This window comes from Zosterops lateralis (assembly GCF_965231275.1).
Source record: "Zosterops lateralis genome assembly, chromosome: 18".
Classification (NCBI taxonomy): domain Eukaryota; kingdom Metazoa; phylum Chordata; class Aves; order Passeriformes; family Zosteropidae; genus Zosterops; species Zosterops lateralis.
Window position 1 is genome coordinate 1,092,092 of NC_139778.1, and position 17,060 is coordinate 1,109,151.

Sequence of the window (17,060 nt, forward strand, 5' to 3'; positions counted from 1 at the left end):
ATCTTCTCCTTGGAATCTGGAAGGAAAGCGACACAAGAAACAGAAGAAAAAATTGTTCAGCTGAGCCCCTCTGCCATGAAATTGATGCACATGTCTCTTGTTCTCACAGCAATGCTGAAAGTGGTGTCCTCAGTGCTGCAGTTTGGAAACATTTCCTTTAAGAAGGAGAGGAACACAGATCAGGCCTCCATGCCAGAGAACACTGGTGAGTTCCCCATGTCTGGAGGGTGTTCTTTGGCTTGTGCTGAGTCCCTTGCCAAGCACAGAGCAGTGCTGAGCATCCTTGGCAGTGCTCTGGGCCAGAATGAGGCCAGGCCTGGGCTGATGGCACCAACAGGCAATTCCTAAACCTCTCCCCTTCCATCTCCTCCTGCAGACAAATGCAAATGTCCATCAAGGGAATTGATGCTGTTTGCATTGCTGCTAAGCTTTGAACAAGTATTTTGGTTGTAATCTTGTTTATTGCTCTCTCCAAAGACTTAAGGCCTAGGAAGAAGTTCATGCTTAAATCAGTTTGTTTTCTTTGGTTGCTCAGAGCAGTTTTGTTGCCAATGATAAGAGCTCTGGAGCCAAGCACAACTTCCATGGTGCAGTGGCTGAAGACAGGAATGCTGCATTTAGAACAAGCTGATTTCTGGAGTGTCCTGGCAGTGTGGCTGACACTGAATTTATCAGTGCCTGCAATGTAATCAGTATTTTGAAAGATATATTTCTTCCCCCACCCAGGAAAAAAAAAAAAAAAAAAAAAAAAAAAAAAAAAAAAAAAAAAAAAAAAAAAAAAAAAAAGCTGCTGAGGCACATTTGGGGTTTTTATTTAAGGATCCAGTGCCAGCCTTTGAAATGTTCTCATGGAAAGACAGTTTGGAGAAGTAAGAACAGTGGGAACCCCAATTCAGGTTCTTGGCTGGGTCTCATTGTGTAACTGTCCCAAATTGCTGAGCACAGGGGTCACTTGCAGTGCCCAAAATTGTCCTTTCTGAGGGCAGAATTGTCCTGCTGCCCAGGTGGGGGTTAAAGGTCAGTAGTTACTGACCTAAAGTATTTTTAGCACTTTCTGTGTTGCAGTGAGGAGAAAAGATGGGTGAGGGGTTAATTTTTTTGGCTTTTCCTGCTGGTTTAGAGAACCCACCTGGGTCATTGTCCATGTGGAAGGTGTGATGTGGAAACACAGAGATGCTCCTTGACTATCTTGACTTCAGTTACATTACCTTTGGTTTTTAGACAATTCTGAATTACAACACTGGCTGTAAATATATTAATATTCTTGGATATTTATAGTACTGGATACAAAACTCTGACTTCTAAAGACAAAAGGATGAAAAGCTCAGATCACAGTTAAAGCATATTTTTGTCCTCTTGTATTTAAAAAAAAATTGGTGATGTGGTCTATGTTATTGCATCTTTCTGAAGAAATTGAGTGTAACTGATCTCTCTTTTCTTGTCACATCCCTTTGTGAGGGGTTTCCCTGCATCCTCTGGAGAAATCAGTGTGTCCTGATAGGGACTCCTCTTGTTTAGAGGCTGGCTGTGATACAGGTCAGGCTTTATCTCTGTGGATGGGAAGGAGTTTGTGTGGGCAGTGGAGATGGAACCAATTCAAAGAACATGGGAAGCAAATTCTCCCCTCTAGATGGTGAATGGAGATAAACAAATCCTGGCTGTAGGTACAGATATCAGAGAAGCCACAGAGCCTTTGTGGGTTAGGAGGATGGAGGAGCTGTACCTGGAGAATCATTTCATGCTCACCAGATTGGGAAGGAACCTTTCTGCTGGGAGGGCACGAGTTCAAAACAACCTCAGAAAGACCATGTTCACCTCTGACAGGAGCTCCTCAGTATCTTGACTTTATAATTAATTCAGAATTTTCTGTCCAAACCCCAGCAGTAATAAAACATGAGTCAGGGTTTTCTCCAGTCACACCTTTTAAACGGCCCTTTCTTATTGCAAACAAACAAGGAGGTGCCCCTGTCTGTGGCAGGGCTGGGAACTGGCTGATGTTTAAGGTCCCTTCCACCACAAACCATCCTGTGATCCTCAAATGAATGATGCTTATTTCAAAGTGCAAGATGAATCCAGCTGAGATAGCATGAGCCAGTCCTGCCCTTAGATGTGACACTTTGCACTTGGAAATGGCCTCATTTTCTTCAGAGGAAGCTCAGAAGTGCTGGCTGCAGCCTCCTGCAGTGCCTCAGCAGATGTGATGCTCAGGTGTGGTTTATTGGTGTTATTCTCAGCTCAGCTACAGTTTCTGACTGACTGGAAAGGCTGGAACAATAAATCCCATGTCCCTGGTTTATGCAAGGAGCTGAGTGTGGAATTTGGGGTCCTCTGGGAGAGGGGAGACCCTCCTTCCTTGCACTGGAATAGCCTTCACAGTATCCAGTGTGTCACAGCACCAAGCTCGTGGCAACTTAATATTTTCAAGTTCTTCTTCTATTTGTTTGTTTTGAAGATCCTGAGAGCGCTTTCTGCTTGGCCCCTGAGGGTGGGAGTTTTATCTGATGTGCTGGTGTATAGTTTTATATTCAGAGCCCAGAAATGCTCCTGTCTGTAGCTCAAGTGAAGGAGTGCTTAGTGTGATTTCACTGGTTGTGTGTCAGGTCATGAACCCTTCTAGTGAACACATGGGCAGACACAGAAACTCAATGTTAAAGAGCAATAATAGGTTTTTTTTATTACTAAAGAAAAAAAATAATGCACCAGGAACTCATATATTTAGTATGAAAACCTGTTTTCCGGTGCTGATTTGAAAAAAACAGCTTTTTATTTTCATTTTGGCAGTAAAAGAAGCTATCAGATGATGAAGATAAGGGGCCAAGTATTTACTGGGTGGTGTGGAGAGCTTCCTGCTAAAGGGCAACACTTCCCTGGACCTAAAAATACCTTCAGTGTCACTGTCATTTTTAGAAGTGTGGAATCACAACCACCCAAGCTCCTGGGCCACGTGTTTAGGGAAAGGGATTGATGCAACAGGAGTCTGTAGGGCTGGCCTGGGTAATGCACTATTTCAATAATGAAATGACATCAGGAGGCTTCTGCTGTTAAAGTGCACTGATGCCTGTGGTGTTATGCCAAAATACTTGGAATCCCTGACTGGTTTGGGTTGGGAGGGACCTTAAAGGTGATCCCAGTCCAACCCCTGCCATGGACAGGGACACCTTCCACTGTCCCAGGGTGCTCCTAGGGACCTGGACAGGGTAACAGATCTCTGCTTTTGCCTGCATTGTAGTTTTTAAGCCACCTTTAGGATGATGGATTTGATGTTTGATATCCCCATACCATCCTTTTTTTCCTGAGGATGAGAAAAGGGATGTTTTCCTTTCTAAAGAGCTGCCACCTCATGAAATCCTCTCAGTGTTTCCCTGCTCCAGCTGTGTCCCTCTGGAGAGCTCTGCCAGCCTTGGGGACAGAGCCCCTGAGGCTGAGCACTGACCTGGGGCACTTGTGCAGCTCCTGAGATGCCAAAATTCCCAGTGAGGAGCTGCTCCCAGGTCTGGGCAGGCTCTCAGTGCTCCCTCTGTCTCTCTCAGTCGCACAGAAGCTCTGCCACCTGCTGGGAATGAACGTCATGGAGTTCACCCGGGCCATCCTCACCCCCCGCATCAAAGTGGGCAGGGACTACGTCCAGAAAGCCCAGACCAAAGAACAGGTGAGCTTTCAAAGGTGCTTGAAGTGAAGCTGCCTCATCCTCATTAGCTCCTAACAAAGAAAATTGGCTTGGGGTGTTTGCTGCTCTGTTTAAGTGTTACTGTCTTTGTGAAATGTGCTTATATGGTAAAAATCGTTTGTAGAATAGAATAAACCTTTTCCTTTCCTTGACTTTCTCCTGGTTTCATCCTTTCATGTTGTGACATTATCAAACACTTGGAGACTTTTTGTTTTTATGGAACAGTTTAGAAAGACATTTTTCTTAACATCGATCGAACTCCAGACTGTTCCTACTGCTTGTTTTCATTCCTCACTCCATCCAACTCCTACTTTTACTGAGTTATTTGTGATAACATCCCTGTCTGTGTCCTTTTGATGGCTTTTCCAGGGTAAATAAATGTTCCTGTTTGGATTTGCAGGCGGACTTTGCAGTGGAAGCTTTGGCAAAGGCCACCTACGAGCGTCTCTTCCGCTGGCTCGTTCACCGCATCAACAAAGCCTTGGACAGGACCAAACGTCAGGGAGCCTCTTTCATTGGAATCCTGGATATTGCTGGCTTTGAGATTTTCGAGGTACTTGGAAATATCCCTGCTCAGCTTTTCCTTTACCCTGTTTTTGTGGGATCAGGACGTGCTGCAGAGGCGCCGAAAGCAGCACATTCCGAGGTTACAAACCAAGGGTGTGTTTGGGGTGGACAAAGGCTTTGACAGCCCAAAATATTACACTGCCAATAAGTCATAATTTAATCTTTAATCCTTCTTTTGTGTGTGATAGTTTTTGTTGTGATATTATGTTCCCGCTGTAATTTATGTAATGGAGATTTGTAGAATTGCTTTCCGGTTTTCTTTATGTTATATTCGAACTTTGCAAAGTTTTGGAGAATTTCCTTATAAAGTCAAATTTTTGACTCCCAGATCTGTGGTATCTTGTCACTGACTCATTCTTGAATACTGATGTTATTCTTGTAGCTGAACTCCTTTGAGCAGCTCTGCATTAACTACACCAACGAGAAGCTGCAGCAATTATTCAACCACACCATGTTTATCCTGGAGCAAGAGGAATATCAGCGAGAGGGGATCGAGTGGAACTTCATCGATTTTGGCCTGGATCTGCAGCCTTGCATTGACTTAATTGAAAGACCTGTAAGTTTGCACATGAATAATGCTCTGGGGAGGAGAGCTTGGAGTGCTGACTGTGTCTTTTGCTGCCTGCAAAATGAGACATTTCTTGTGGAGCTGTCATTAAAAGGGAATTAACTGGAATGCTGAAGTTCAAATTTAAAATACCATGTATTGTTAATAAAAGGATTTATCCAGAGGGGATTTTACCCTTATATCCGTGTAAAACACTGAGCTCAAGATATGAAGCTGCTACTTTTATACCTTTTTCCCTGGTACTAATAAAGTCATTAATCCTGTCATTGTCATTAAACTGTGCCATTGTGGTGTAGGAGCTTTGGGACTCAGGTAGAAAGTTTTTTCAAGTTTTGTAGTAGACTTCCTTCATTTGAAATCAATAGCAAAATTCCTGAAACTTTGTGTAGAGTAGAGTTTTCCCTCAGAAAATTGCCTCGCAAATAGTTTTAACAGAAATTGGGGGTGTATTATTTTGGACTACCATAATTGTGATGTTTAGCGGTGCATTGGAAATACTAAATTAATTTTATTAAAAAATATTTATATGTAAAAAATTATAGAATAGATAACATATAAATAAATGTTAAAATAAAATATAAATATGAAATATAAAAGATAAATATGTATAAAGCATGATCACATTCTCAAACTGCATTTCAGGCCAATCCTCCTGGTGTGTTGGCATTGCTGGATGAAGAATGCTGGTTCCCTAAAGCTACTGACAAGACATTTGTGGAAAAATTGGTGCAAGAGCAAGGAACTCATTCCAAGTTCCAAAAGCCAAGACAACTAAAGGACAAAGCAGATTTCTGCATTATTCACTATGCAGGGAAGGTAAGGGGTCAACGTTAAATTCTTGTTTGGAGAAAGTTTCTCTGCTTTCCTTCCAAAGCCTGGATGCAAAAGTAGACAACTTTAGCCTTGGTTGAAGCAAAACCGTGCTGGTCTACAGAGATTTTATTGGACTTAGAGGATTTTAGGGCTCCCTGGGTTGGGATGAAACCCAGGTTGGTGTCAATGATTTTTTAGCTGCTGAGCTGGGGTTTATTTGGAACCACAGGTTTAACTCTTTAAAGATAAAAACTTTGTTTTCTGTATAGAACCAAGTGTTTAAATGTAAATAGTGTAGAGAAATTCTTTTAAAATCGTGCTGCAGCACATCCGTAATTAACTCTCCAGTAATTTAGATAAAGGAGTTGGTGTCTAACCTAGAGCTGCTTTTACATCTTCACAGTGAAACCTTATTTTGGCAATAAACCAGTCAGCAAATAAACAGCCAGCTGTCAGTAAGAAAGAAGTCAGATTGCTGAATTTTCAAGAAAACTCCCACTTACTCTTTCAAAAGCACAACAAAGCTGTGGTACTTTGAACTGTTCTAAGGAGGCTCAGCAAGGAACACCCAGGGCTGCTGTGGCCAGGCAGGGTTGGACTCTGAGCTTAGAGGTTTGTGATTCTGAGCATTGACAGCGAGAGGAAAACACCACTGATGTTTGATGCTGATCAATAGAAAGCTGAAGCTGGTTTTGCTCTGAGCCTGTGGCTTTTGGCTGCTCTGCAGGTGGACTACAAGGCAGATGAGTGGCTGATGAAGAACATGGACCCCCTGAATGACAACGTGGCCACGCTCCTCCACCAGTCCTCAGACAAATTTGTGGCTGAGCTTTGGAAGGATGGTAAGAGAGCTCTGAGCACAGATTGATGATTTCACCTTGCTGGATGAGTTGTTTGGGGTTTTTTAAATGCCTGTTCCTTCCTCACCCTCCACTTCTCCGTTGTAAATATCTACAGCATTTTCTCTCTTATTTAGTGCCCAGAGAACACCAAGGAAGCTGAGTTACACCTCTGGTCCCTTGCACATGTACCATTTCTGAGTAGCTGCTTCTCATGTTCATGACTGGAACTGATACTCACTTATTACTTGTTTCTCTCTGTCCAATTTCATGTAGAATCTGTCCAAAACACTTGGCTGGGACTTGCTGCAGTGGAGTCCTGAGTGTGGACAGCTGTAGTGGTTCTTGCTGTTGGTAAAACACTGTAAACTTTGTCTCCTGTGAGCACCAGCACAGTTATTTCCTGTGCACTGGTGGGTGGTACTCTGCAAATCCACAGCTCCTAAAATTAATTGCATTAACAGCCATAGCAGTGCTGAGATATTGCACATTAAAATCAAATCCTGCTTTAACTGCACACTGCTGCTCAGCCAAGTTACCTGCCCATCACCTGCAGGGATTTATTTATGAATACTCCTACCAAATGACTGCAAAAAGCAGAAATAGCCACATAAATACTTAGCAGGGACTTTTCTATTCTGCTTTTTAACATTCACATTTTCACAGTCTACTGATTAGAGTATATTAGAGTATAGAGTATATATATTACATGTCCCAGGATATAACCCTGTAGTTTGTTACTTGAGGAGGAAATAAAACTTGTGATTCAGGTGGTGCTGGAGGTGAATGCTGAGTTTCCCTCTTTGGGCAGCCACAGAGAGCAGCTTTAATGAATATTTACAGAACTTTTTGGTTGGGGATCTGCTCCTTTCCCTTGAAGGACACACACAGAGCAATTGTGTTTTGGTCCAAGTCCTCCAACCCTGTTCCCACAGACCATTGAAATGTGCATGGAATATGTTGTGGCCTGACTGCTTTTGTAGCACAGTGAAGTGTGTTTGCAATTGATGAAACCTGTTGTTTTTTACTAACTCAAGTGTCTTGTGTATCTGCTCTTCTGTCTTTCTGTTTCTGCTGTTTCTCTGCCTTAGAGATTCAGAATATTCAGAGAGCCTGTTTCTATGACAATATTTCTGGTCTTCATGAGCCACCAGGTGAATGGATATAAAACAGTAGGCCTACTAAAGGCAGGGCTGTTGTACCTCCAGGAGAACCATTTTTGCTCGTAGGCTTGCATGAACTTCTCATTTCATGCTGAATTTAGGTGAAGCCCCCCCAGCCCCCCTGAGGCCCCCAGTGCATTCCTGTCCAGCTGCTGCTGCACACACACAAAGCATCTCCAGTTATGCATTGCAGATGACAAGGTTTGTTGCTTCCTGGTTCCATGAGGAGATGTAGAATTGCCTCTAAGTGACAATTCTGGTAGCTCCAAGCATTTGAGAGAATGCAAAAGCTTTGTAACACTATCAAGCTTCTTTCTGCAGTCCAACATTGACAAAACTCTGGGATGGTTTAGGATGTGGCCGTGTCCTTTTGGGAGGAGAGCTCGAGAATGTTCTGAAATATCAGGATGAGTGCTGCAGTTTTAGTGGGGGTAGAAAGTGAAATAAACTTCTTCCAGCCTTGTTGGAATTGTTTTTTTTATTTTAAAACATCTTAATTTTAATATTTGTATAAGCTGCAGATGTTTTTTGGGGTATTGAGAAATCATGAAATGCACTTGGAATGTCTTTAAAGACACTTTAGGCATTTAATTCAACTTCCTTATCCTTCCTGGATTCCTCACCCCAAGCTTAGAAACACATGGATGTGAAGGTCGTGCCTTCAGATTTTGGGTTTATCTTTCCCTATTCCTGATACATCCCATCCCTGAGGAAACCAGGGGAACCTAAAAGAATTCCTGGAGAGCTTTGTTCCAGGGGCTTCAGCCAGGGGTGATGGTCCAGTTGTGCAGTTCATGCTTTAAACCTCTTACATTTAACTCCAATAATCCTGTTTGAAATAGAAATCCCCCTCCTAGAGCTGGAGCACAGAGGAGAGCAAAACAAAACTGTGCAAGATCAGATCTGTTTGCCAAAATGTAGGAAGGACACGGTGGAAAAAAAGCTGAGTGCTTGCTGTCCTTAGTGGGTGCAGGTTCCTGATATTGACAATCATTTCACCCTCTATAAAACTGACTCCCTGTAATCCCTAGCCCATGTCTGATTTGGGACAGAATTCTGCTTCAAAACAAATATTTGGGATATGACTTATTATAAATAAGTTGAATTCTCGTGTTCAAAACCCTGTGGAGGGTCTGGGCTCTGCTCTACATGCAAGGCTTACAACTGATTATTCAAATTGGCTGCCCTGTGTTTCTCTGTCTTTATTTTTTTTTCCTTTTCTAATAGACTTTTTACCAGTTGAATATTAGGAAGAAGTTAAATAGTGTCCCTTATTTGTCAGATAATTCTGGAAGCAAAGTATAATTCCCTCTGCTTTGGTTTAAATGACAAAATTGAAGCTGTAGTCTACAAACAGTTGCTTGTTTCTGGCTGCTCAGCTTGGATTTCATGGAGAACCCACAAATGTTGGGATTTGCTCAGTCCTAAGAAGCACCAGCTGTAATTATGGAGGTGTTAAGCCACCTGTGTATCTTTTAGTGAACTGTTCACATAATTCTTGACATGCACATGGAATCACCTTCAAGGTTTTAATAATGGCAGTCATGTTTCTAATTGTGCTTCTGAAAAACAAACCCTTGAGATCCTTACCCAAAATGTTCAAAAAAAACTCAAAGAAAAATCTCTCTTGTGATGCTTTATGGCAGCTTGGAAGGGCTTTGGTGTGGAGTTTTCCTGGTTTGAAATCTGTCTTTTGGGTAGGGAGGTCTTTGCAGGTGTATTTAAAATTGGGAAAAACTCTCCCAAACAGCAGCTGAGCACAAGTCTGGCAGATACTTTTTCCCCCCTCTTGTCACTGAAATAACACTGTTTCCAACCCTTCTGTAAATTTTTATTAAAACATGAGTTACACTCAGGTTTGATCTATCTCATTGTCATAAGTGACTTTTCATGCCCAGATGTGTAATTCCAAATGTTCAACCCAGAAATATTGTGCACTGTAAGAACTCAGATAGAAAGCTGCCTCGGGGCTGGGATTTCCATCTCTATAAAGTTGACTTAAACACAGGAAAAAACAGCTTTCCTGGTCATGTAGAACTGCAAGGAAAGAGCTGGATATTTCAGCCTGTACCTCCTGAAGCTACACTCTTGTGCTGGATGAGTTTGTGGCTTTTGGTCCCCAAGCTTGTGCACAGTGTCCCCGGTCCCCGCTGCGGCTGCCTGTGACACAGAGCTGGTGTCCTCTGGCACTCCCACCATTGTCCCCAATGTCCCCAAGCTTCTGCTGCCGCTGCCGCTCCTCTGCCCCTCCCAGCCCAGCCCCGGGGCCACTCAGCCCTTCCCTCTTGTCCCCCCAGTGGATCGCATCGTGGGGCTGGACCAGGTCACGGGCATCACCGAGACGGCCTTTGGCTCTGCCTACAAGACCAAGAAGGGCATGTTCCGCACCGTGGGCCAGCTCTACAAGGAGTCTCTCACCAAGCTGATGGCCACGCTCCGCAACACCAACCCCAACTTCGTGCGCTGCATCATCCCCAACCACGAGAAGAGGGTAGGGCCTTCTTTGCCCTTGTTCTTTCATCCTTCTTGCTTCTCATGACTTTCCACCTGTGTTAAGTCCTGCATCCTGTCTGGCTCTTCCATCTCCGGTCACAGTTCAGTTGTCACGCTGAGCAATGTCCTCTCACAATTCCCTGCACTCACACAGCTGGCTCTCTAGAGTAGCCTGAAAACCTGAAAGTACACTTTGCCACTAATACCAATTCAAATCATCCTTGTTTTGTTTTGTCCAGGCTGGGAAACTTGACCCACATCTGGTTCTAGATCAGCTCCGGTGCAATGGGGTTTTGGAAGGAATAAGGATCTGTCGGCAAGGATTCCCAAACAGGATTGTGTTCCAGGAATTCAGGCAGAGGTAACAGCAGCAACAGGCTTTGGACTTCTTAGGAGCTAAAGTTCTTTGTTACATGATTGAAAACTCCACACTCATCCTTCCTCCCCCAACCCAGCTCAAAGAAAATCAAAACCTGATTGTGAGGCCTTGAGCTTCAAGTGTTTAACTACTGCAGTTTATTCTAAAGACAGTAGGGAAGGGGAAACAATCCAAAACTGGCTGCTGGAAAAGCTTCCTGGAGAAATTCCCCAACTGTGCACTTGGTCACAAGCTATACATTTATACTATAAATCACATTGCCTATTGCTGAATGTAAAGGTGTTTTTTCATTTGCCTTCAAGGTATGAGATCCTCACTCCCAATGCGATTCCCAAAGGTTTCATGGATGGTAAGCAAGCCTGTGAGCGTATGGTAAGTGTTTATAGCTGAATGTTGTCAAAACATTGAAAAATTCCCCAAAATTGTCCTTTTCTTGGTGTAACAACAACACCCTTGCCTGTCTGTTTAGATCAGAGCCTTGGAGCTGGACCCCAATTTGTACAGAATTGGACAGAGCAAGATCTTCTTCCGAGCTGGAGTCCTGGCACACCTGGAAGAAGAGCGGGATCTGAAGATCACAGACATCATCATCTTCTTCCAGGCAGTGTGCAGGGGATACCTGGCCAGGAAGTGAGTGTGCTCTTGGGGCTGGGATCTTCCTTTAGGTCTCTCAAGCCTCTCTGATAGGGAGCTGTGCATTAAAACTTGTGTTTCAGGAGAGATTTTCTGAGTGTGTTACCTGGGGAGCTGTAATTGTATCCTGGGTATTAAGTGGATTTTTGCCTGGGAAGAATTTGCACCTTCAGTCCTTAACAATATCTCCTTTCCCTGCTCCTGCCTTTGTGGCACACACAGCCCTTTAGAGTGGCTGCAAATTCCTTTTTTCAGTCCTTTTTTCTCCTCCTGTCCCACTAGAGGTTCTTGGAAGTACTCTGGAAAGCTGCTTTTTAAAATTTAAAGTAGCTAACCCATCCTGATTTTGTCTTTAAGAAAAAAGCTTGTTGAGAGTAAGAGCAAATAGCATTTTTAATTATTGGAAATGGTGAATCCAGCTCTTGCTCTGACTCCATAGGAGCAAGAACTCCAAAGTTCAATGTAGTTACTGAAACTTATAAATAAGCCTATTTATGGTCTGTAAGTGTTGTAGAGTTGGGTAACCTAAAAATTAAATGATGGTCAGCTGTATTTAACACAAACTTTTTTGCTGTTTTCAGGGCCTTTGCAAAGAAGCAGCAGCAGCTGAGTGCACTGAAAATCCTGCAGAGGAATTGTGCTGCATATTTGAAATTGAGGCACTGGCAGTGGTGGAGAGTCTTCACCAAGGTTCTTTCTGTTCTAATCTATTCTGTTTCATTCACCTATAAATAGGTGAGTGCAGGGTCTCACATTTTCACTCCAAACCTTTGCAGGTGAAGCCTCTGCTTCAGGTCACTCGTCAGGAAGAAGAGCTTCAAGCCAAGGATGAGGAGCTGATGAAGGTGAAAGAAAAACAGACAAAAGTGGAGGCAGAACTTGAGGAAATGGAAAGGAAACATCAACAGGTTTGTGTCTAAGATCAGCTTTTGATGTGCAGGACATGAATTTTGCTCTGTCCCAAGTGAGGGAGCCAAGTTGAGGAGCAAAAGAGAATCAGGTGAGCTGATTCTCACTCTGCTGGAATGTGGAATAGGAAAATACAACACGAGCTGTTCCTCCAGGGATGCAGAAACACGTCAACAAAACAAAACCTGATTTATGGCTTTTCCTGGTTTACAGGAGAAGTTCAGTGGCAATGTCATTCTGTGCCTGGGCTGGGCAAGCTGTGGGCAAACACTTGGGACAACTCTACAGAGTTGGTGAATAAAGGAAGAGCAATTTCAGTGTCATCTACCTGCACTTGTGCATTTGGCACTGTCCTACGTGGCATCCTGGTCTCTAAACTGGAGAGAACATGGAGCTCATGGATGAGGATCAGGAAGTGGCTGGATTGGGGCACTCCAAGGGTGGCAGTCAGTGACTCCCTGTCCAGTGACAAGTGACATCCTCAGGGCTGAGGATTGGGACTGGCCAGAAGTGCCAGGATCAGCCCATGGTACTGCTCTGTCACTCTGCAGGGAGCAGTGCAGGAAATCCTGCTGGAGCCAGAGCTGGTGTCCCCTGGACTGCTGCCAAAGCCTCTTCTCAAAGTCTTTGGTTTAGCATGTGGACATGGCAGTCAGGACTTGGAGCAGAACATGGCCTTTAAGTACCTTTGTAATTACCACAGGTGCAATGTCTCACGAGAAACTTTTGAAGTGTCATTTTTAAAGCTTTACTGCCTTCTGTGTTTGCAGGTTCTGGAGGAGAAGAACATCCTTGCAGAGCAGCTCCAGGCTGAGACAGAGCTCTTTGCAGAGGCTGAGGAGATGAGGGCTCGCTTGGCTGCCAAAAAGCAAGAGTTGGAAGAAATTCTCCATGATTTGGAGTCCAGAGTTGAGGAGGAGGAGGAAAGAAACCAAATATTGCAGAATGAGAAGAAGAAAATGCAGGGTCATATCCAGGTATGGTTCTCAGTGACTGGAAATGGAGAAGTAGGATGGGGAAGCTCCCTCAGCATCTCTGCAGGACAGAGGAATTTGGCTCCTGAGTGGAATGAGATGAATCTCTTCTCTTCTCCTCTCCTTTTTAACTTTGTGTCAATAACTGGACTGTCTCAGCTGTGATACTGAAATAAGGAGAGTTGTTTCCTGTGGAATCACTTCCCAGATCCTGGCACTTTTCCACCAGGTGTGCTGGGAAGTCTCTGACATAAAGCCTGATCTAATTTGGTTGTCATCAATTACAGATTTTTTTATTTTATAATTGGAATTAGGAAGGTGAAGGCTGTGGCAGTGAGTGTGTTTCCTGGACAGCACATTTCACCCAAAGCAGGAATTCAGAGCATCAAAAATTTCATGTGTATCCCATGGCCCTTAATTGCTTCCCAGATCCTGTAAATGAATCTAACAAAGCAAATGTGGGTTTAGCGTGTGTCAGCGCAAGAGGCTTTTCAAAATAACACATCTTTGTCACTAAGTTAAAAAACCTGAAATGTTACCACATGGATAACCTGGAAAATGCTGAAGTTGTCTCTCTTCCCAGGACCTGGAGGAACAACTTGATGAGGAGGAGGGAGCTCGACAGAAGCTGCAGCTTGAAAAAGTGACAGCTGAAGCAAAGATCAAGAAGATGGAGGAGGAGATCCTACTGTTGGAGGACCAAAATTCTAAATTTCTGAAGGTGAGGGCAGTGTGCAGGGTGGAGATGCCAAGGGACAGCTCCCAAAGCTGCTGTCACAGGATCTGGGACATTTGCACCTTGTGGGATGTGACCAGGGCAAAGCTGAGACACTGGAGATGAGTTTGGCTGACATTCCAGAGGGAGTTTGTCATGCACTCTTCCCAGTTTCATGACTCTCTCAAATCTTAGAGCTGGAAAAATTATTCAGAGCTGCCATTTTTCTCTGCAGACAGATTTCCAGTGCTGTCCTAAAGCCAGGCCTGCTGTGTGCTGAATGCCAGGTCTCCCTTGGAAAATAAGTGTTTATTTTTTCCAAACAATTCAAATTGCTCCTTAATATTGACAATCACTTGAAATGAAATCTGTATTAGAAACAAAACCTGCAATAGAATATTGTGCTCTGTGACACCCCTCTGTGAGTGTTGTACATTCCTTTATTTGCATTGCTTAGGGACTCTTGAGGTTGAGTTTTACAAGTTCTTTTTGCTCCCCTTTCTCCTCCCCAGGAGAAGAAGCTGATGGAGGATCGGATTGCTGAATGCTCTTCTCAGCTGGCTGAAGAAGAAGAAAAAGCCAAAAACTTGGCCAAACTGAAGAACAAGCAGGAAATGATGATCACTGATTTGGAAGGTTTGTTGTGCCTGGGAACAGGCTGGAGCTGCTGCCAGCAGGGAATGGATCACTTGGGCCAGGGCTGCAGTGTCTGCTCAGCCTGTGCAGGGAAACCTGAGCTCTGCACACTCCAGAGCTGCTATTGCAGCCACTTCCTGAAGGAAATTCGTGTCCCTTGCAAGACTTGATGCATCTGGCTGCTCAGTCTCTCTCCTGTTGAACTTGTCAGGCTTTCATTTTGGAGAATCTGTTTCCTTTATGGACACCCAGAAATTCCTGCTGTGTCCTGTGTCCATTAGCACCAAGGGAAAACATCCCGGCTCCTGGGAAATTTCTCCCACTTTTCTCTAACACCAGAGCAATGTATTCCTGCAGGAATGACAACAGGCACTCTTTAGGCTTCCAGCATTGTTTTTTTTTTTCAATAAGCAAATCTCAGTTGGTTTGCTTTTCTTAATGTTTGGTCTACATTACATTTATAGATATATTTTATTTTATAGTGCTTTAGGGTTTTTTTTTTTTTGAGCACCCTGCTCTGGTGGAAGGTGTCCTGCCCAAGGCATGGGTTTGGAATGAGCTGAGCTTTAAGGTTTCTTCCAACCCAAACCATTCCATGATTCCATCTAAAAGGGTTCCATTCCTTTAGCCATTTATTTCTGATTATTTTGCCACTGTTGTCACAAGTTAAAACTGCCCCATGTGCAACCTTTCTTGTTTTTATGGTGGGTTTTTTTTTTTTTAATTATTATAGATACTGTGCAAACATTAATGAGCTGCCAAGTCAAAGTTGCTAAATAATAGAGAAAGTTGTTCTCTGTGCCCTAATTTGGGAATAGCTCTTGCACTTGGTGTATTGTGGCCTGTCTTGCTACATATTTTAAGGCTGATGTGCTTCTGGAAGAAGATCAGAGTTTTACCTTATCTGTGTAGGAAGGTATTGAACTAACAGGGGTAGCAGTGATTGATGAACCTTGTCTTTATCAGTTGCATTCAGAGACTTTAAGATGGGTCTAACTAAGCTTTACTCACTGGAAAATAATGCTGGAGTAGCTCTGGGCTTAAATCAGGACTAGGAACTTGACAGATGTGTTTGGTTACAGAGCCATTCCAAGACTGATGACTTTAGAAGTGGAAATTAAAGTTTATATTTAAGGCATGCAATTTCTTGGCTAGGAAAGCAGAGTAAAATGATATTTACTTTTGGAGATGATTCAAGAAGCCATTAAGGTCTCTCTGCTAGAGTCTTGGCACTGCTAGGCACTGATATTTGGGGAAAAAATAATTCAGTTTGCTGTGAACTCTCTCAATTACAAACTTGGGTCTTGTGACACTGCTGTAACTGTCACTCACCAGGAACTTCATGCAAAACCAGAGGGAACAGTACAATTCTTTGGGAATGTGAAGCTGTTTGGGGAGAAGCAGTGTTACTTAAGGTTGTCTGGAAAAGCCCAAATAGCCCAGGGTGGCTCTGGGGTGACTCTTGACCGTGGCTCCCTTTCCATGTCAAAGAACCTGCTCCAGAAGGAGATTTAGGAAGGGAGTGAGGGAAATCTGCACTGAGGAGCCACAAAGTATTGAACAAGGGAAATAACTCCTGCTATCACTTAGAATTCTAAATTTATGCCAGTGTTTTTAGAACTGTGCTAACGGCAAAACCTTCTGAGATGTGCTCCAGCCCTGCTGATGTGGGCAGCACAGCCAGGATCTGCCTTTATTCTGCCACAGGCAGGCCAGTTAAATGTCTGAATTCCTCAGGACTGGAGTATCCCAGCCACAGCAGTAAATCACTGAGGGAGCCCTCAGGGTTGCAGAGTTTTGCTCAGTATTGGTGGGATGTGATTAAACAGCACAGATAGTTGTAAAATGGTTTATTCACGTTTATTTTAAACTGTGCCATTTTCCAGGAGACATTTTGGAGTCTGGCCTAGGCCTTCCAAAGCCATGCAAGCCAGCATTTGTTCCAGGCCACAGTTTATCTTCTTTCTTTGAGTGTTGATGTCTGTGGCTATCTGGCCTAACAGCTCAGTTAGATCCCACTCTTTCTTTTCTACCAAGACATTTCTGTGGCCTCATCTCAAACTATTCACACTTGTCAGAGACTTTCCCCTGACTTTCTGGCTAAGTCATGTATTTCTCCTCTGCTATTTCATTTTTCTGCAGACTGGAGAAAGAATTGAGGCAGCATTAATTAAACTTCCCACCCTTCCTGCCACCCCAAACTCCCTGAGGGTGGCAAGAGGAACAATTCCATAGGAATTTAATTCTTTGCTTCCTTTAGAACGCCTAAAAAAGGAGGAGAAGACCCGTCAAGAGTTAGAAAAAGCTAAAAGAAAACTGGATGGGGAAACAACAGACCTGCAGGACCAAATAGCTGAGCTGCAAGCTCAGATTGAGGAGCTGAAGATCCAGCTGGCCAAGAAAGAGGAGGAGCTGCAGGCTGCTGTGGCCAGGTCAGTGTGGGACAAAGCTGCTCCCCCAAACTGAATTTCACCTGGCAGCAATCAGAGCTGCGAACTGGAGCAGCTCTGGACCCAAAATTTAAAACTTGGCATATTTAAAAGAATTCAGGGATCCCTCAGCATCCTTGCTGTACAAACCTGCAAAAAGAAGAAGTTTCATGTGGTATAACAGTGTTTGAGCTCTGGAAGTTTTTTTAATCTCTCAAAATCCAGGCTCAAGAGGGAAAAATGTGTATTTCTCAGACTTTATCTGGGTTTGTGTG

The 17,060-nt window shown here is 43.6% G+C and overlaps 1 protein-coding gene across 1 annotated transcript in view; it reads left to right on the forward strand.

Moving 5' to 3' along the window:
* The window catches only part of MYH10 (myosin heavy chain 10), an 84,512-nt gene that overhangs the window by 51,810 nt on the left and 15,642 nt on the right, over positions 1-17,060 (forward strand). The window contains exons 10-25 of the mRNA XM_083874581.1: positions 110-205; positions 3,531-3,649; positions 4,068-4,220; positions 4,617-4,790; positions 5,445-5,618; positions 6,343-6,457; positions 9,915-10,108; positions 10,350-10,471; positions 10,792-10,861; positions 10,959-11,119; positions 11,704-11,812; positions 11,899-12,030; positions 12,802-13,008; positions 13,589-13,726; positions 14,233-14,356; positions 16,617-16,788. Coding sequence (XP_083730707.1) covers positions 110-205; positions 3,531-3,649; positions 4,068-4,220; positions 4,617-4,790; positions 5,445-5,618; positions 6,343-6,457; positions 9,915-10,108; positions 10,350-10,471; positions 10,792-10,861; positions 10,959-11,119; positions 11,704-11,812; positions 11,899-12,030; positions 12,802-13,008; positions 13,589-13,726; positions 14,233-14,356; positions 16,617-16,788 — 2,260 coding nt within the window. The remainder of the gene's footprint in view (positions 1-109; positions 206-3,530; positions 3,650-4,067; positions 4,221-4,616; positions 4,791-5,444; positions 5,619-6,342; positions 6,458-9,914; positions 10,109-10,349; positions 10,472-10,791; positions 10,862-10,958; positions 11,120-11,703; positions 11,813-11,898; positions 12,031-12,801; positions 13,009-13,588; positions 13,727-14,232; positions 14,357-16,616; positions 16,789-17,060) is intronic.